The 21,094-nt window shown below is 35.3% G+C and overlaps 1 protein-coding gene across 1 annotated transcript in view; it reads left to right on the forward strand.

Moving 5' to 3' along the window:
• The window catches only part of Dhc93AB (Dynein heavy chain at 93AB), a 1,274,973-nt gene that overhangs the window by 923,748 nt on the left and 330,131 nt on the right, over positions 1-21,094 (forward strand). Inside the window, exon 42 of the mRNA XM_090403805.1 lies at positions 12,064-12,225. Within this exon, the coding sequence (XP_090259931.1) occupies positions 12,064-12,225 (162 nt within the window). The remainder of the gene's footprint in view (positions 1-12,063; positions 12,226-21,094) is intronic.

Consider the following 21,094-nt stretch of genomic DNA (forward strand, 5'->3'; position numbering starts at 1 on the left):
TGATCAGACGGCTCTGTTTACAATTTTGCAGCGAGAGCAGGCTAAATGCTTGCCTGCAGAAAATTATGTCTACTGCAGTCTATCTAAAGTGAAACGGTGAACATCTGCAGAAACGAATTTTCGCACAAAACATTTGTTGCTAGGTAAACCAGTCATGTGGTATGCATCTCAGTAGGCTACTGACAGTAGCCCAGCACGGACTATTATTTCGTCTCTATGTCGTGTTGTGTAATAATTTTTTTGTGGGTATAAAATAGAAATGGAATAAAAAATTAAAAAAAGTTATCCGGTGTACAAAATTGTAAGCATCATGCTACAAAAGAAGCAGATATTAAGAAACAAACTGGGGCTCTTAATAAATTTGTTAAAATATTAAAATATTCTGATGCAGATTGTAACCAACTTGATACATCAGAAATCAGAGTTGACGAATCATCCAGTTTGCATGAAACCGGATGGTTCGTCATCCATTTTGCATGAAAGTACTATTGCAACTATTGAACAAGACGCATGATTTAAGTGAAAAACAGTTAGTAGAAGATTTAGTTGTTGTTGACCACGAAACTAACACATTGTTAGTCTCTATAAATTTAGAAGATCCAGGTGAATGGAGAAATATTGATGAAAAATTACGAGTTGTTTTAATTGAAATGGGGCCTGTTAAAAAGAAAAATATAATATGTCCCAGAGATACATATAGTCGTAAATTTGGCAACACGTATTATAATAGAACAATGGAAAACGGGCAGCTCATGCCAAGAACATGGCTCATTTATTCCAAAATTTTAATTCTATTTTTTGCTTTTGTTGCAAACTTTTCTCACCTACTGAATCAAGTAGGCTTGTAGAAGGTTATAATGATTGGAGAAATATAAGTACAACTTTGTGTAGACATGAGACTAGTTTAACTCACATAAAAAATTTCTTAAAATGGAAGGAACTTGATAAAAATTTAAAAAACAAAACTACTATTGATTGCCAGACTCAAAGCATGTATGAAACGGAAAAGAAACGTTGGACGAGTGTTTTAGAACGCTTGATTGAAATTATAAAATTCCTTGGTAGCCAAAATTTAGCTTTTTGCGGATCACCTGATAAATTATATGAAAGGAATAACAGCAATTTTTTAAAATTAGTCGAACTGTTTGCGAAGTTTGATCCCGTTATGGAAAATCATGTTGAAAGGGCCCTACAACGAAACAATCGAGTACACTATTTGAGTAAAGACAGTCAAATTGAAATATTGGAAACTTTAAGTAATGCAATCAGGGATACAATTTTAGTATCAAGTCGAAAATCTACATATTATTCCATAATTTTAGACTGCACACCTGATACAAGTAAAACAGAACAAATGACCATTATTATTCGCTTTGTTTCCTGTGCCAATGGAATTGTCAAGATCAGGGGAAAACTTTTTAGGTTTTGCATATATATCAGATTCCACAGGACGTGGTTTATGTGCAACAATAATGGAACCACTGGAAAAATGGAACATTCCCATTGAAGACATGCAAGGACGATGGGGAAAATATGAAAGGGAAATAATATGGGCTCCAAAATTTGCTTTTAAACAAACATCCTCGAGCTTTTTACATGCCATGTGCTGCACATACTCTAAATTTAATCATTAATGGTGCAGCCAAAGTGAATGCAGATACAATTAGTTTCTTTGCAGTTATTCAAGAAATATACAATTTCTTTTTATTCTCTTACAAACGTTGGGCAATCCTTTTAAAGTTCGTAAAAAATTTAACATTGAAACAGCCATCAGAAACGCGATGGGAAAGTAAAATTAATGCAACCCGCCCTCTATGATATCAGTTAGGAGAAATTTATGATGCACTTTTTAAAATTTTAATTAATGAACGTTTTAATAAACTCAGCATGAAGAACAAACATTATGTGCTAAAATAAAAGACTACAGATTTATTTGCTCTCTTATAACTTGGCATGATTTAACAGAATAAACCCTGTGAGTAAAATGCTTCAAGACAAAAATATGAACATTACATTTGCTTTAGAATCTATCGAAAACTTAAAAATATTCTTACAAGAGTATCAATCAGATACAAATTTTAAAGAAGTTCTAAAAACGTCAAAAGAACTGAGTGAAGAGGTGGATGGAGAACAAGAATTTAAAACTGGTACGGAAGTTTGACGACGAAAGACGACACGACAGTTTGACTACCAGCATCATTATGAAACACCACAACCGCCAGAAGATAAATTAGAGTGAATGTGTTTTATACACTTCTAGACGTTGCAATGTGTTTGTTAATAGAATGTTGAACAACTAAAAACATATGATAATTTCAATTTCTTGTATTGATTACTACAAATTAACAACAAAGATTTACGAAAAAATTGTGACGATTTAGAGATTCTCTTGAAGGACGGCGACAATAAAGACGTAAATGCAATAGAATTATATGACGAGTTATGTCCTTTCCATGATATTTTTCGGAATGATAATTTAAATATTCAAAACCCTTTCGATATTCTTAATTTTATTGTGTCCAATAATTTATCTTCCCTAACTTTTCAATTGCTTTAAGAATACTAATAACCTTACCTGTTAGTGTAGCGAGTTGAGAACGTTCCTTTTCCAAGTTGAAATTGATTAAAACCTACTTAAGAACAAGTATGTTACAAAATAGTCTTGTTAGTTTCGCGTTAGTAGCTATTGAAAATGATATATATGTGCGGAATCAGACATTAAGACCATTATTTCTAATTTTGTGAATATGAAATCGAAAACCCTAAAATTTTAATAAAAACATTTCAAGTATATTTATGTAATTTAATTTATTTTCTGTTATTCTGTGAAGATTTTATTTTTCAAATACTTATATTAAATGTTCTAATTATTTCTGAATTCTTTTCTTATTTTCTCATCTGTATTGAGTTTCTTTTATTTTCCTAAAAGATGGTTCACTTATAAAAATTATTAAAAACTTTTTACAAGTTACTAAGAATTTAGTAACTTGTAAAATGCAAAATTTTTTAAACTTTAGTTCAAATAAATTTTAACTTTAATTAAAATTAATTTTAATTTTGTTAGCAATTCCGGTTGGGGAGAAGGCTATAATCCCTGTATCATTACATTCAATGATTAAAGTGAAGTGGCTTTATCAAAATTTGCTTTAAATTTTGAGAATTTTTTGAATATTCGGGTTTTTAATGATTATCCTGCCTAGTCAACACCCCCTTGTTCGTTACATTTAGTGAACCAACGTGTGGCTGTTCTGTCAAAATTTATTTAAGAAATTTCGAATAATTTAAATTTTTATTATCGTAAAAGAACCACACATGCCTGGATAGTTACAGGGGCACTTAGATAGAAATTGCATGCGGGCGGCAAAGACCCTAGTGCTGGCACTGTTTTAATGCTTTGGTTTTGCACTCCCCCACTTAGTTCCACAAAGCCTTTTGATGATATTAAGCTTTTTAAGAGCTTTATTAGATATATTTGTGATATGGGTTGTAAATCTTAGTTTATCTAGGGTTAGGCATAAGTATTTGGGAGACTGTTTTTCCTATTTTGGTATTATATATTTTGATTTGGTGGTTGTAATTGTTTTTTTTTTTTCTATCAGTGGAGAAGATACTAAGTTTTGTTTTTTCTGGGTTTACCTGTAATTTGAGTTCCTTTGTCCAACTTTCTAAGCCTTTTATTGATTTATTTAAGACTTTTTCAGATTGTTGAGGATTGCTGCTTGTGTGCCAGATTGTTATATCACCTCCATAGCATGCTATTTTTGTGTCATTTATTACATGAGGATGAATATTGTTCATATAGATGAGAAATAGGAGTGGCCCTCTGGGACTACTCCAGCCCAAGTTCGATGTATGTTGGAAGAAGTTCCATTAACTTTTACTTTAATTTTTCTTACTTTCATGAAATCTGAATTCCAAATTAATGCATTCCCCCTTATTCCAGTATTGTATGCAATTTTTATTAACGTTTGTCTCCACACACGATCGAAGGCAGCTGTGAGATCTAAGAAAATTGCTGTTGTCTTCTTTGGTGGTATTTCATGAAAGCCATCTATGATTGATTGGCAAAGGCAAAATAATTGACTTCTGTACCATGTTGAGACCTGTATACTGTTTGGTAGAAGTTGATTTTGTTATTTTCTAGGAGCCAATTCATAAGTCTAGTATGTATGTATGTATCTTTTGTTTAGTTTGCAAAGAGTACTAGTCAAAGCTATTTGTCTATATCTTTGACAGTCACTAGGGTTTTTGTTAGGTTTAAGTAAGGGTATAATGACTGATGTTTTCCAGATTTTTAGCAGTTTACCTGTATTCCAGGAGGTGTTAAATATCTTCAGAAGTCGGGGTTTGGCTTTTACTCCCATGTTTTTGATCATATGTCCAATGATAAGATCTATACCGGGTGATTTGTCAGGGTTAATTTGACTAATTGCTGTTTCTAATTCTATCATTGTGAGGTCTTGAGTACAGATGCCATCATAAGGATAGGTTCTGGATTGTGTTAGCAGATGTTTTGCAATTTTCCTGCACCTTTTGTTTTCATTGTTGTATTGCAGTTTGCTTACTTTTGAGTACTGTTTGGCTAGAATATTTGCCATATGTTTTTTTGTCGCTGCTGTATTAATTCCTGAGGAGACTGTTTGAAGAGTGATCAGTCTCCAGAAGTGTTGCATTGTTTAATAATCTGATGATATTCCAGTGTTGCGAATCTTTTCTTGGATCTAGTTTGTTGCTGAATTCTACCCACTTTTCTTGTTTGCAGTTTGAAATTTCATCTTTAATTTTTTGAGTTAATTCTAATAACTTCTTTCTGTTTTCTTCTGTATTATTTTGTTTTAACTGTTCATTGATGGTATCTCTTTCACTGATCATAGCGTTGATGTTATGATCTTTCCAAAATGGAACCCAGTTGTTTTTTCTGAGTCCTCTGGGAATTGAATTTTTTGTAGTTCTTTGTATGTTGTTGGTTAATTCTAGTAGTTACTGATCAAGTTCTTTTCTAGTGGGTGTGCCTATGCAATATGTTTCTAATAGTTGTGTGTATTTGAACCAATTTGCTTTTCTGAAGTTCCAAGATCTCTTTTTCTGTGGTTTTTGGTCTAACAGCAGTTTAATGGTTGTGATGATAGACCTATGATCACTGATGGCATTGTTTAGTATTTTCCACTGGGTAAGATTTTCAGTTTCATAATCAACTGCTGTGATGTCTAATGCTGATTCTGTACCCGTTGTTTTTGACAGATATGTATTTTGCTTGTTGTTTTATGATTTTAAGGTTTAGTTAATCATTTAAGTCCTCTATTTGTGCTCCTTTCCGATTGAGAAGTGGACAGCCCCAAGTTGGGTTTTTTCCTTTTAATCTCCTAAAAGGATCATTGTATCTGATGTTTGGCTTAGTTGCTTAAGTAGTTCTGTGTTATCTAGGTGATATTATTATTATTATTACGGGTATCTCCATGGAGTCAGTAGACTCATCACGGGAGACCCAAACTAGCAAAACAATATCTGTCATATCTCTTCTTGAATTCATTTACAGACGAAGAGCTCACAACTAAGTCAGGCAATGAATTCCACTCATTCACCACCCTCCAGGCAAAAAACCTTGTTCTGACACCTTTGTTAACCACACTCTTCTTTAATTTCCAGAGATGACCTCTTGTTCTTCCATCACTATCACACAGCTGAAACATTTCCCCTGCATCAATCCTATAAAAACCTTTTAGTAATTCGAATGTTTCTATCATATCCCCTCTTCTTCGCCTATCAACCAATCTCTGCAATCCACAAGCTCTCAATCTATCAACGTAGGGAGCATTTTTTATATCACTCACCAACTTGGTCACTCTTTTCTGAACCCTCTCCACAGCCTCCTCATCTCCAAGGAATCCAGGTGACCAGACCTGAGCACAGTAATCCAAATGTGGAAGTATCAATGCTTTATAAAGGGGAATAATAACCTCTTTATCTCTGGATGTCAGTGTGTTCCTCAACAACCAAGTAATCCTATGTGCAATCTTGGACACCTTAGCAATGTGTCCTCTGAACTTCATCTCCCTATCTACCAATACCCCTAAGTCCCTAGCCTCATCAATCTCTTGGAGTACCTTTCCATCGATGTAGTACACAGCTGGTAATCTTTTAATCCCAAAATGCATGATTTTACACTTTTCCACATTGAACTGACATCCATTTTCTTTTGCCCATTTTACCAGCTTATTTAAATCCTCCTGCAAACTTTCAACATCAGCTTGATTTTTTATTGCACTACACAACTTTGCATCATCAACAAACAACTGAATATCTCCCTTTAAGCCGTTTCCTATATCATTTATATACAAATTAAACAACATTGGCCCAAGCACAGAGCCCTGAGGCACACCACTAGTCACCTGCCTCATTCTGGACTCGGCTCCTCCATACACCACCTTATGGTATCTCTCCCTGAGCCATTCTCCTATCCATATCACCAATTTAATATCCATTCCCATCTGCTCCAATTTGCTTAACAGTGTTCTATGGGGTATCCTGTCAAAAGCCTTAGCAAAATCCAGAAGTACCACTGTGTAGCCAGTTCCTTTGTCCAACTCAGATGTTATTCTATTATGAATAGTTAATAGATTGCTAAGGCAGGATCTACCTTTAACAAAACCATGTTGGCCTCTATAGAGTATCATATCCTGATCCACCCATTCTTGAATTTTGTCTTTAACCAACTTTTCCAATACTTTTACCACTACTCCTGAGATGGTGATTGGTCTGTAATTCAATACCGCAGTTTTAGAGCCACCCTTATGCAAAGGAACCACTTTGCCTAACTTCCACTCCCTAGGGACCATACCAGAGTTCAAACTTAAATTAAATATCCAGGTAAGAGGGGTTGACAATTCATTTGCACATTCACGCAACACCCGAGCTGATATTCCATCTAAGCCTACCGCAGTGTTTGCATTTAAGTTTTGCAATATATTTAATACCTCTGATTCTTTAGCTTCAATTCTCACATTAGGTATTGCTATAGGTATAGAGATATCCTCACTTGGGTAATAGACTTTTGAAAAGTGATCACTCAGTAACTCGACTATTACATCTGATTTTGTCACCTCAATACCATCAGCACCCACTAAGGTTATCCTTCCGAAGTCATTCTTCCTCTTACTTGCCACATAGCGGAAGAACTCTTTGGGATTACCCTTGATCTCTTTGGCTAAGGTCTTCTCATAATCTGATTTAGCTTTTCTTATTATGCTGGTAACCTTCCTAGCTTGAGCCTTGTACTGCTCATGGGTGTCCTGATCGCCTTTCTCCTTGTAAATTCTCCATAACATTTTCTTTTTTTGCAGTTCAAGCTTGATACTACTGCTCATCCATCTAATGCCTGCCTTGTTTGACCTCCTGACCATGGGGACACAATCTGATATTGCTTTCCTCAGATACCCGCTGATTTTATCCCAAGCACTGCTAACATCTTTCCCTTGCAATATGTTCTGCCATGGGATGGCTGCAAGCTCACTCCGAAGCTTGTTATAATTGCCAAACCTGTAGTTCCGTACATACCCCTTCTTAATAGAAAAATCCACAGATTTTGCAACCTCCCAAGTCAATACCACATGATCACTTTCACCAACTGGAGGTAACGAGGACACCTTACTTATGCATATAACCTCTGAACCAATAACCAGGTCCAACACTCTCACACCACATGTCCCTTCAATTACTTGCTGTTTCAAGTAATTATCTCGTAGAAGATGTATGAACTCCATTTCCTTTTTGCTACGTGATATTTCCTCCTTCCAATTGATATCACCATAATTAAAATCCCCCATAATAATCACTAAGCCTTCACTCATTGCACTAAGTTGCTGATGCATGAATTCAATATCTCCCCCTGTACTCCCTGGCCTATAGCAGCATCCAACTGTATATTTGGTTGCGTTGGTCACTATTTCGCACCAGACTGCCTCAAATGAACTCTCATTCACATGTCTATCATCATGATATACTACTTTCTTTGGCTGCAACACATCAGCTATCATCAACAGTACTCCTCCTCCTGTTCTATCTTCTCTATCCTCCCTGAAAATACTGTACCCATCACATTCGATTCCAGTGACCACATCTTCTGCTGACAGCCAAGTTTCACTAATGCCTACAACTTTTGGTGAGATTTCACTGACTAATGCCAAAAATTCTTCTCTCTTATTTCGAATGCTTCTAGCATTGGTATACAAAAATTGCAGATTCCCTCTAGATCTTGTACTGGCTTTAGAACTGATATATAAGTCACTAACTACCGTAATCCTATGCTGATTTTTATCCCCTCTCTTCTGCAATTTATTCTGCCTATAAGGATCAATAAATACACAATCAGTGCTAAAGTTTCTCTCTCTTACACTCAACCTTTTCAATATTAGTTTCCCTGCCCAATAACTTCAACCTGTTCAGAAAACAATAACTTCTTCAATCGCTTATGTCCTTCCATGTTAAGATGCAGTCCATCTCTAGCATACAACTGCCTTTTTCCTTCAAACACACTCCAAACATCAACAAACTCCAGACCTCTTTTTCTGCACATTCTTGCAATCATATCATTCATTATCATTGCTCGTCTACTTAACTCGTAATTGTCAAAACGAGGCAGCACACACACTATTCTCCCATTGACACTTTTCCTACCCGATTTATACTACCTCTCTGGTCATTCGTACCCACCATAACTATCATCTTGTCTGCTTCATGCCCTCTCTTTATTGCTAAAGCCACTCTTTCTATTGTCCCATCAGCCAAGCACTCCTCATGCATACCACTCTCCATACCCTTAATCATAGAATCACCATATATTTTACCACTCTTAACTTCATTCAAGTCCACACTCATGGACTCATTCTCTACACTATTCAGCGTGACTCTCCCAGCTTCATTACTCAACTCTCTATTACTTACCCCCCCACTCTCACTACATCTCATTTCTTCTAGGCCACTTGTGGTTTTATTATGTTGACTCCCAATCACTCCCATACTATTTATTACTGAATCATTCACCAAAGACTCACCCATATGTAATCCTGTTCTAGTTACTTCAGCTAAAGTAATCTCTATAGTCCTAATTTCTCTGTTTAACACATTAAACTCAGCTTTAACTTCCAGTATCTCCTTACCGATCACTTCCACTTCCTCATGAAGAAGATGAAGGTCATTTTTCATTTTCATATGCATTGACTATTGTAATAATGCATTTTGGTAGAAATATCTTGGCTGCTTGAGCCTCTATTTACTATTTAGATTGCTATTTGTAGTTGATATGATTTCTTTATATTTAATGTGTTTGGTCTGTAAGAGTATAGCTATACCTCTGCCAGATTGATCCGGTCTGTCTTTCCTTAGTGTTGAATAGCCTTTGATTTGAAGTTTCAGATTTTGATTTAGTTTCATTTCTTGTAGACATGCAATGTGGATGTTATGTTTGTATAAAATGTTCTTAAGCTCTTCCATCTTTTTTGAGTGCCATTGATGTTAAGCTGAAGTATGTTGAGATCCCTGACTGCAGTTTTCTACGCATCTGCTTCCCTGGACGCGGTAGTATGATTCTGATCAGAATAGACGCTCTTCATGGAATTTGGGAGTGCCAGAGCCCCCGTTAGCCAGCAATTTTCAGGGTTCTCTGCAGGCCTATACAGCTACCGTATCGGCTCTGATACTGCTGGTATTAGTATATAGAAATTGCAGTATTCCTTTAGGCCCTGACCACCTTTACTTTCTGAATTGACTACCCTATTCAATATTTTTGCTTGATGGATGCCTTTACACAAACTCACTTGCTTCAACCTGCTTGGTGAACAAAGCTTTCTCTAGACACCTAATACCAAAACCATTTAGATGCAGTCCATCAGCATTGTACAAATCCTTCTTTCCATCAAACACAGACCACAGATCCTACACTATTCCTTCTGCATAATGTACGTATAGACTTATTGGCTATCAACACCCTCCTCATCCATTCACCTCTATCATAGCATAGTAGGAGACTTACAATCTTCATCTTCTTGCTCTTTAGTTTTGCCTCTTCTAACAATTCCTTTATTCTTCCTCATAGAATATTTCTTGCCTCTCAAGTCAGTAATATCAAACAAGACAATTTTTTCCTTCAACTTATCTTTTTTGCATCTGGATGGTGTGGCTAATGTCATGAATTTTTGCACCTGTAAAACATGATTTTGTCACACTTTTGTTAAGTACTCCCCTGATCATTGAGTCTTCGTACATAATTTAGACCTTAACTTGTTTTCCTTGTTTGTTCGGTCAGTCTTTATTATTCCTTCAGATTGCTGCTTCTGCAATTTTTCAGTTTCATGCTTTTTCCTATGAAGGATAACATTCAAGTGTGTGCAATGTCTTTATTAATGTCCATTTCATTCTCCTCTATTTCCACTGCCTCACATTCAACATTAATAACATCACTTTTGAAGCTCTCTCTCTCTCTCTCTCTCTCTCTCTCTCTCTCTCTCTCTCTCTCTCTCCAGTTTCAAATTCCTTCCACATATCCTTTAATTATCTTGACAAATAAATTTCTGATACACTTCGCAAATAAAAATCCCACAAAATGAATAAAATCCCACAAATTCATATCGCCCAACAGCATGGTCTTTGCCACCATTGTTCATCTACGCCATGTAGATGAACAATGGTGATTGGTGCCATGCTGACATGTAATTGGTGCCATGCTGACAATAGTTTATTTAAATTTTTAAAAAAATACAATGTTTACTTACAAACTAACTAGCTCAGTCAATCCCACACCTATTTAAAATAAAAACTACAATTAGTTAACCTAATATTCTCAAATAAAATATGAAACAGTTACTTATCCTTTGGGAGCAATAATTCCACTCTACACACACAATATGCCACCTGACGTCCTATCCAAATCCTCTCCTATATTTCCTGTATAATAAGCATATTATCAGCAAATCTTAGGTTATTTAATTTAATTCCATTAATATCGAACTCCTTTATTGGACCATTCTAAATTACTCATCATATAATAAATTTAGTTTAATCCTTATCCCAGTGAGAGCAAACAAAGTTTGCGCCTGAAAATATCTTCAGGACTGAATATAGTGTTGTACTATCTTACCTGGGTAAGTAGTACAACACCAGGCAAAGGTGGAGCAAGATACCAAAACTAAATTTATTATAGTCTAACCTAGTGAAAAATAAACTTTCTACTCATCATATGTTCCAGTGTTAAGGTGGGGAGTTTTGGAGAAACGGTGTCTTCTTGCCTTATTCCTTGATGTATAGGAAAATTTTCACTTATTTCTTAAGAATGATATTTGATGTAACATTTCCATAAATATATTTTAATATGTCAATCAATTGTTTTTCAATGCCATAATCTCTGAGAGCTTCTATTATTTATGATGTTTTTATGCAATCAAAAGCTTGTTTTAAAATCTGTGAAGGCCATATGAAGAGGAAGGTTGTATTTATTGCTTTTTCAATAAGCAGGCTTATTGTTTGAATATGAACTATAGGTAACACACTTGTTACCTTATCATAAAATGCAAATATGAAATCCACAACCCTACAATCTCTAATCAGGCATTAGATTTGATTCTACTCCTTAATATTGCAGTTTAATCCATCAACTCAGATAACTCATTAAAGTTATCTGAAAAATTTAATTCATCAACTCAGATAACTCATAAAAGTTATCTGAACTCAAAGGCAACTTGTATAAGAGATATGACCATTGTTACCATTTTACACAGCTCTATAGGTTTTAATTGGAAAGAATTCATTAAGAATTAATAAGAAAGAATGACTTCCTTCATTATTAAGTAAATTCATATCTGTTTTCAATCAGAGATGTTTCACTAATGCTAAATTTTGGGATAATTTGAACTAACCGATGCCACAGATCCCTGTTTTTATGGCATTTATGAATAAATATAGTTTACTTCTCAACCTTTATTTAACTATGTTTCTTACAGTCTTTTCTTATTTTCTTAATAGGGAAATTATATAAAATGAATATTAACTACATCATTTTTTTTCACTTATTAGATCGTTTTTTGTTTTTCTCCTCTGAGACCAACATTCAGAATGTGTAGCAGAAGATTTCCATCAGTTATGAAAACTGCTAATATTAACTGGTTTCACCCATGGACGAAGGAAACTCTTATTTGTGTTGCACATAAGTTTCTTGAAGATATTGACATTGTTTCTGTAAGCGTTAATTTCTTCCTTTAGTTTTAACTTCATATTCTATTGATAATTCTTATGTTTATTATCAATTGGCTTATTAAATACTGAAATGATTTATTTATTTATTTTATGTTTTATTTTATTTTATTTTATTATTCACATTAGCAACCTATCTCCTTCCAGAAGTATAAATGTTTAAGCAGATACCACTTAGGCTCTAGGATATTTTATTTTCTTCATTTATTCTTTTTAGTAAACTATCCATATTTTGGATAGTATATTAAAAACAATGAATGAAGAATAAAAAGAATAGTATGTTATTTTGCATCCACACTTTTTAGTTTCTAAATATGACATTTGTTAATATTTTGGTAATCTGGTATTTGATTGATTATCTTTGAACATGTATGCCTAACTATAGGGAAAAACTATAGTCAGAGACAGACAGGAACAATCTGCATATAATGATATTCTGAAATCTGTACAGACAAAATCGGCCTTCAGAACGCACACAATTTATAGACAAAAAATACTACTAGTGGTGGTGGTAGTGGTGGGCATTAGATGGTATTGGTGTAGGTCAGGGGTCTTCAACCTTTCAGACAGTGCAGGCCTCATTAAAAATTTCAATGAAGCCCGCAGGACACTAAGCCATACTGCGGTATTTAGAATTGTAAGATGCTTTCCAGATTCACAAGGAATGCTGTGCATTTGATACTTAACATAAAATCCTATAAAAATAAACAAACTCAGCTTTAAGAGCATAGATAGGAGTCAGGTTTATGAAAAGTAAATACAATCAATACTTGATAAATGATAATTTAATGAAGAAAACATTCATTTTTTACAATGTCAGTGGGCAACTTGGCAATGTTTTTCCTTGACCAGCTTGTCGATGTTGGCATCAATGTTGAAAATCACTATACACAGAGTGTTCTCGAGATGTTGGTCTGTAATCTGAGTTCTTTTCTTTGACTTCACATGCTTCATTCTGGAGAAGAACTGCTCACATAAGTATGCGCTTCCTAACAAAGCACACATCTTCAAAGCATGTCGGCAAAGATTAAGGAATGCGTCCTCAGAAATGAAGTCTTTGTTAAATGTAAGCAAGGGCACATTGAATAATTTTTCTCTCAAAGAAGAGTTGTTTTGGAGTTCAAGCAGCTCCATTTGCACCGAGCCTGGCATTTCGGCAGCATTGACACTGAATGGCATTGAAAATAAATCTAAAGAAGACTGTTGGTTACGAAAATCACTAAATCTCTCTTCGAACTTGCTTCGCAACACAACTAATTTTGTAGCATATTCATCAAGAGACAAACAGTTAGACTCAGTGAGAAGCTGAAAATGAGTTGTCTTTTTTTGCGAGTTGTGCCTCCCAAAGTTTGAGATTGGCCACAAAAGCTTTGATGTCATCAAACAGAGTGTGCACCAGTTGATCTTTGGATTGTAGCCACATATTTAGGTCATTCATATGCAACAAGATGTCAGTCGCAAAGACAAAGTCTGTCATCCACTTCGGATCATTAAATTCTGCAATCGGATTCCCCTTGGTTTGCATGAATTGCTGTATTTTGCTCCTTAAGTCAAAGACTCTTTTAAGAACCTTCCCTCTGCTCAACTAATGCACATCATTATAATAAACCACATTGCCGTGATCTGCTTTGCACTCTTGGAATTGACAATGATTCAATCCTCTTGCCCTAATAATGTTGACGACAGTCACAATAACTTTCATGATATTCTCAAATCCAATAGCTTTCATGCACAAATTCTCCTGGTTTATTAAACAGTGGTAATGGACGAAATCTTTTCCTTCTAGTTCTGGTTCTTTCTGTAGCAGCACAACAAACCCTTCATTCTTTCCCACCATAGCAGGGACACAATCTGTTACCACACCGTCAAGGTTGGTAAAGCTGAGGTCGAAACGCTGGAGCTTTTTCTTGGTGGCTTCAAGAATATCAGTGTTTTTCGTTGTTCCCTTCATAGGTATGAGCACTAGAAGTTCTTCTGTCACAGTGAATTGTTGATCAATGCCATGGACAAAGATAGCCAGTTTTGCTGTATCCTTAAGATCTGTGCTCTCATCTAAAGCAAGTGAATATAACGTAAATTCAGACGACCGTTTTTTAAAGTTCCTTCAATGTCATTGACAAGTTCTTCGACATCGTGCTACAGTTACCAGAGACAAACTCTGTTTTTTAAACACTTCCTTATTATTTGGACACAGAATATCCCCAGCAGCGATAACATGCTCTTTCAGAAACTCGTCGTCCAAGAAGGCTTTTGATTTTTTAGCAATTTTTTCAGCGATTACATAACTTACTTTAACGCATGCTTCGCTCTCTTCCCTCTGCCTTTTAAACGTACCCTGATGGCATTTTAAATCAATTTGGAGAAGGTTCACTTTGTCCACACGAAGCCGCCCTTGAAGGTGATCGAAATTGGATGCATGCTTTATCTCATAGTGTCATTTTATATTGTATTCTTTTGATACTGACACTGACTCACAACAAATTAAACACACTGGCTTATTATCGGTCAGCACAAAAAAGTACAAGTTAGTCCACTTTTCATTAAAAACCTGACAAGAATCACTAGATTTACACTTTTTACTTGTAGATGCCATAGTGATGGAAGGTGAACCCAAAAAATTATCCAAAATGACCGTGTAACGGTTATTATCCACCGAATATGTCTCACACTAATGAACAAAGTCTGGCAATATAAAACCAAAATAGGCTATGGCTGACACGACGAACCTGCATGCACTTATACACGAATATCACACTGTTCATGACTGACTGTGGATGAGATCCTCTTGTATTTATATGAAAATAACAAAGTATCGAGAACCTTCGAGATGTATCTCAAAGGCACTAGACAGCACACTCAAACGAACTACTGCTTCAACCATCTACCTGTGACGTTAGTACTAGTACTTAAGTACCACTTGGTGCTGGTAGATGGCTGAAGAAGCACATCTATTTAATATATATTTATTTTTATAGGATTTTATGTCAAGTATCAAATGCACAGCGTTCCTTGTGAATGTGGAAAGCATTTTACAATTCTAAATACTGCAGTGTAGCTTAGTGTCCCGTGGGCTTCATTGAAATTATTTTTTATTTTATTGCGTTTTAATGTTAAGTAGTTATTTTTTCAAAATGGCTGTCAGGCCACAGCAAAGAGCTCTGTGGGCCACCTGTGGCCCACGGGCCATGCATTGAAGACCCTTGGTGTAGATGATGATGACGATGGTGGTGGTGGTTGTTTGGTGTAGTTGGTGGACATGGAGAGTTGTAGAATAGGTGCTCTCCGTCAATGAGTCTTTGGACACGAAATAATAATAATAATCTCACAACATACAGCAGCCATGTGGTGTGCCCAATGAGTTATTACCTAACAGGTATCTTGTGATTTTAATTACATCCCCTGAAGTCTTGCATCCATATAATATTAATGTTATTTCCATATTACAGTGAAGTCAAAAACATATTACAAAAGGACATACTCTCTACAGACCACAATATATATATATATCATATCTCTTCTTGAACAAGCATTGGGACAGTTAGCAACCATACCATTAAGATATCTAACTCATTCATCATTTTCAATGCAAAAAATTAATCTTATAGGACCCCATTAATAACTTATAAGTTTCTATCATGTCTCCTCTTTTCTGTCCATCAACTGAACTTTGCAACCTACACACCTTTAACCTATTCTCATAGGTTGCTTATCATAGATCTGTCACCAGCTCGGTCACTCATCTCTTCATCTGCTCCACCACCTCCTGATCCCCAGGAGACCAAATCAGTGCAGAGTGGTCAAGGCATGGGCCAAATCACAGTTTTATAAAGAGGGATGATAACTCAACTGTCTCTACTTGTTAATGTGGTTTTCAAGATGGAAGTGATCTTTTGAGACATTTTGCCAACTTTTGCATCATGCCATCAGAACTTCAACACCCTGTCCACCATTGCCCCCAAGTCCCTAGCCTCATCAATTTCTGTAATCCAGCACCATCAATGTGATACACAGTATACAGTTTTTTCAACCTGAAGTACATAACTTTATATGTTGACATTAATTCTTGTAGATAAGCTAATACGCTGGTTAGACATACTTCTAATTTTTTAGGAAATGACGACGTAAATTAAATTATTAATTATAAAAACTTTAATAAAATAACTACCTGTATTTCGACAATGTTACATTGCCATCTTCAGGGATCACAAAACAGTGATATGTGCATGCAAGCACTTTTTGCTTAGTGTGAGTGCCTGCACGTACATATCATTGTTTTGTGATCCCTGAAGATGGCAATGTAACATTTTCAAAATACAGGTAGTTATTAATTAAAGTTTTTATAATTAATAATTTAGTTTGCATCTTCATTTCCTAAAAAATTAGAAGTATGTTGACATTAAATCATCCTGCAGGTTTCTGCATCACCTTTGTTAATTGTTGCCTTCCCCAGTTTTGCATTTAATAATGCAAAACTGGGGAAATATGGATCATTCCATATATCATTAATATACAAATTACATAATAGTGTCTGTAGTACAGAGCCCTGACGTGCTTCACTACACCCTCCCTCTTCTAGATGCATACTCTCTGGTGCTTGTCTGTCAGCTGTCCCCATCCATGCTACCAGCTTCATATCCATTCCATTTGCTCCAACTTTTGCAATAGTTTTCCATGTGGTATTCTGTCAAATGCCTTTTCATAGTCCAGCAGTATATCATGGTGTAGCCATTTCCCTTATCTAATGCTGCTGTCGCTCTGTTATAAGATATGAGTAAATTACCTAAGGCAGGATCTATTATTTACAAAGCCATGCTGCCCACCATAGAGTACCATATTCCTATCTACCCTCTGCGGGATTTTACCTTGAGTTGACTTTTTCCAATACTTTATCCACCACTCGAGGGATATTAATTGGTTCATAATTTGTTACTTCAGTTCAATTCATTCCACCAAGTAATAGTATGAATCTTAACCTCTTTCCACTCCTCTGAAACCTTGCCAGAGCTGATACTTAGATTAAACAACTTAATCAGAGACAGTGCCAATTAATTATCTTATACATTTGCATAGCACATGGGCTGACATGCCATTCAATCCTACTGGTATGGTCATGTTCTTATTTTGCAATTTGGTGAGCACCTGCTTTTCATCTACCTGAACTCTCAAATCACTCTCTGTTGCATCAGCAACTGCTAAATTTCCACCCAAAATGATCACCCAACAACTCAACTGTTTTTTTTTTTTTGCTTATATCACTTTTTTGCCATCAATGTGGATTAAAATCCTTCTGTAACTATTCTTCCTCTTACCTGCCACATAATGAAAACATTCTTTTGGATTTACAAGGGGGTACCCAAAAAATAACCAGAATCTGAATATGGTACACATGCATTTTCTAGTTACAGATAATGCCACTAGCCATCATGAGTGTGCAGTTTTCCACACCAGTCTGAATAGTGGTGTCATTCTGTGTGAACTGGTTCATTGTTCTGGCTGTGTTTTTGTTAGTGCTTATAAGCACTAACAAAGTTTGGCAATTTTGTGATGGCTGACCACAAGGAAAACAGAGAGTGTGTGGGTGAAACTTTGTTTTCTTTTGGGTAAAACTGCAGCTGAAACTATTGTTATGCTTCACATGCCTTTAAGGACAATGCTTTAGGTAAACATAGGTCTATGAGTGGTTTTCCCATTTCAAAAATGGGAACATGTCAGTTCAACAAGCATAAATGATGAAAACATTGAAAAGGTTTTCCAGGCGATCAACGAAGATTGTCGAAAGACCATTGAGCAAGTTTCTGAAGAGACAAATTTTTCATGGAGTTCATGCCAACAAATTTTAAAAGAAGATTTGCAAATGAAATGTTTGTGAAACATTTGCTCACAGAAGAACAAAAAAAAAAAAAAAAAAAAAAAAAAGAATTACAGCTCGCCTAATCTCTCTCTCTCTCCATGAAAGAGCAGCGATTCATTGATGTGGACGAAGTGAAAGAAAAGTCGCTGCTGGAGACCATAAACAGTATTCAGTTGAACAGTTTCAGACTGTTTCCAGTAGTGGAAAAAACATTGGTACAAGTGAACTGACTCACATTGAGAGTGTTTTGATGGAGACTAGAAAATATGATATTATAAACTTTAATAATTTTTGAAAAAATAATAATAATAATTCTAATTATTTTTGGGTACCCCTCCTACTTTTCCTGCTTAACTAATATTCTCTCGTAATGGGATTTGGTCTTTTTTTATCATACTATTCACCCTTTTTGCTTGCATTTTGGTGCTCATGGGTATGTGATTGTTTTTTCATTATAGTCCTTCCACAGATTTTCCTTTATTTTGCAGCTCTTGCTTTATATCTCTACCTGTGGTGGCCCGTACATAAGCACTGCGACACTGCAGCACCCCCCCCCCCAAGGAAAAAATGAAAAAATGAAATTTTGTTTGTGTTTATAAATAATTTGCTGGCCTGATTGGCTGAGCAGTTAGCGTATCCGCTCTCAAGCCAAAAGGCTGTGGGTTCGAATCCTGCCGTGGGCATGGATGTTTATGATTGTCTGTAAAAATACTAATGGTGGGTGGTAGATGGCGTTGGTGTAGTTGCGGTTAGTTGTAGTTGGTGGATTGAGTGGTGAAGACAGAGAGAGAGAAATGTAGAGTAGGTGTCCTCCCTCGATGAGTCTCTGGACTCCCTGGAGGTGTCATGTAATAATAATAAATAATACAATGCATACAACATTATATAAATGCAATACAACATGTTAAAGGTTACAGCTTATGTTTTGACATTGCTTGAATAGTTAATAATTGGAATTGTTTGATTAACGCTTTAGATTACGAAACAAATGCACTGCGTTCTAAGGCCGATATTCGTTTGCGCTTGTCATTGCACATTATGTCATTCCCACACTGCTCAAACAGCAGTGTATCTTTAGTATGCTTCTGCATGTTATTTCTGTGAGATATGAGACGTTTATTATTGGTGTGTGTGTGTGTGTGCTTGGTGAACTAATTTTTGTAAATCTTATTTTATTTTGATAAAATAACATATAATTATTTATTTATTATAAATACAAGGCTGAATTATGATGAGTATCACTGTTGAAAATATGAAAAGAATTATATTTTTTCATTTGTTTTGTTTAACGATAATTGCGATCTAATGCTGATATTCGTTTGCACTTGCACGTTACGTCATGCCCTGCAGTTTGGGCAGTGTATCATGCTTCCACGCATTATTTCTATGAGATATGAAACATTTATTATTGGTGCGTGTTCGTAGTGAACTATTTTTTGTAAATTTTATTTTATTTTGTTAAAGTAACATATATTTATTTATTTATTATAGATACAAGGCTGAATTATGACGCATGTCGCTGTTGAAAATATGAAGAGAATTATATTTTTTCAATTATCGTTACATGAAACAAATGCACTGCGATCTAACGCCGATATTTGTTTGCACTTGTCATTGCTATTGATATGAAACTTTTAACTTTTATTATTGGTGTTTGTCCGTGGTGAGAATGAAATATTTTTAATAAAGCAATTTTTAATATGTAAATTTATTTATTAGTAAATTCGTTACTGATTGGGGAAAAAAAAGTTTTTTTTTTTTTTTTGGTATATGCAGCACCCCCACTTAACATTTTCACACCGGCCGCCACTGATCTCTACTCATCCGCTTAACCCTCACTTTGTTTATTCTCATGACCGTACATATGCAGTGTGATACTGCCTCTCTCAAACATTCCCAGAGCACTTCCTATGCACTGCTGGCATTCTTTCCTTGTAGCTTCATAAGCCATGGCACTGGTCCAAGATGCCTCCTAAGTCTGTCATAATCATCAACTTTATAATTAAACATAAACTCTTACTTAACATTAGTTAACATAGAATTACTTAACATAGAATTCCGCATGTTTATCAATCTCTAAAAACAAGACTGCATTATCACTCTCTCTCTCTCTCTCCACTGAAATCAGCTTGTTTATCTTGGTCATGGATACCCCTTCTGCTACTATTATCAGATCCATCACCCTCAAACCCCTTGTCCCTCCCCCCCCCTCTATAACATGTTGTTCCCTGTAATTATCCCTTAGCTACTGTATAAATTTCACTTCCATCATGCCATCCCCTTTTCCTCCCTCTAATCTGTGTCCACATACTTGAATTCCCACATAATAATTGTTTGGCCTGCACCCTTATAACTTGTATTAGATATAGCTTCTGAAAAAAAATCTTCAGTTAATGGTGGAAATACTAATTTTTATTAAACAGAAGTATTTCTAGAACAGTTGTTACTTTATTGTTTTTAAAATTATGTACCATAAGTACTTTTTATTAAAATATAATATGTATTTTACAAGTTTGTTAATTGTTACTCTCTTACAAGTGATATTAACTCTCCTAATTTCTTTCTGATAATAGAAGTGCCACAATAAGGAAATATTTTTACGTAACATTTTGCACTTCAAAGAGTTTAAGAAACATTGGATAGAGAATGCAAAAAAAGATATAGACAATATGCATCAGCAAATTAGTCCAGTGAGGAATGATGAGTATTTATCATTATGGAGAAGTGGACTGGAAAGAGGAAAAGACACATATGGGTGTGGGGAAAGGAAATGAAATTTATTTAGCTGGAAGAGATAAATACCAGAACCAGTATGTGATAGAAAATGCTAGGAGTTTCAAGATGCTGATTTGGTGATAGCATCAGATAATTTGTTCATAATGAAATTAGAAGAGATGGAAAAGATGTATATTAGTTTGCAGAGCTGGTGATTATGAGAAACTTAGAGACAGTCTGGAGGAGGAACATGGCATAAGAAACTGCAAAATATAAATAAAGTTAATT

This window comes from Typopeltis vanoorti, chromosome 1 (genome assembly GCF_054136105.1).
Source record: "Typopeltis vanoorti isolate ZY-2024b chromosome 1, IOZ_Tvanoo_1.0, whole genome shotgun sequence".
Classification (NCBI taxonomy): Eukaryota; Metazoa; Arthropoda; class Arachnida; order Uropygi; family Thelyphonidae; genus Typopeltis; species Typopeltis vanoorti.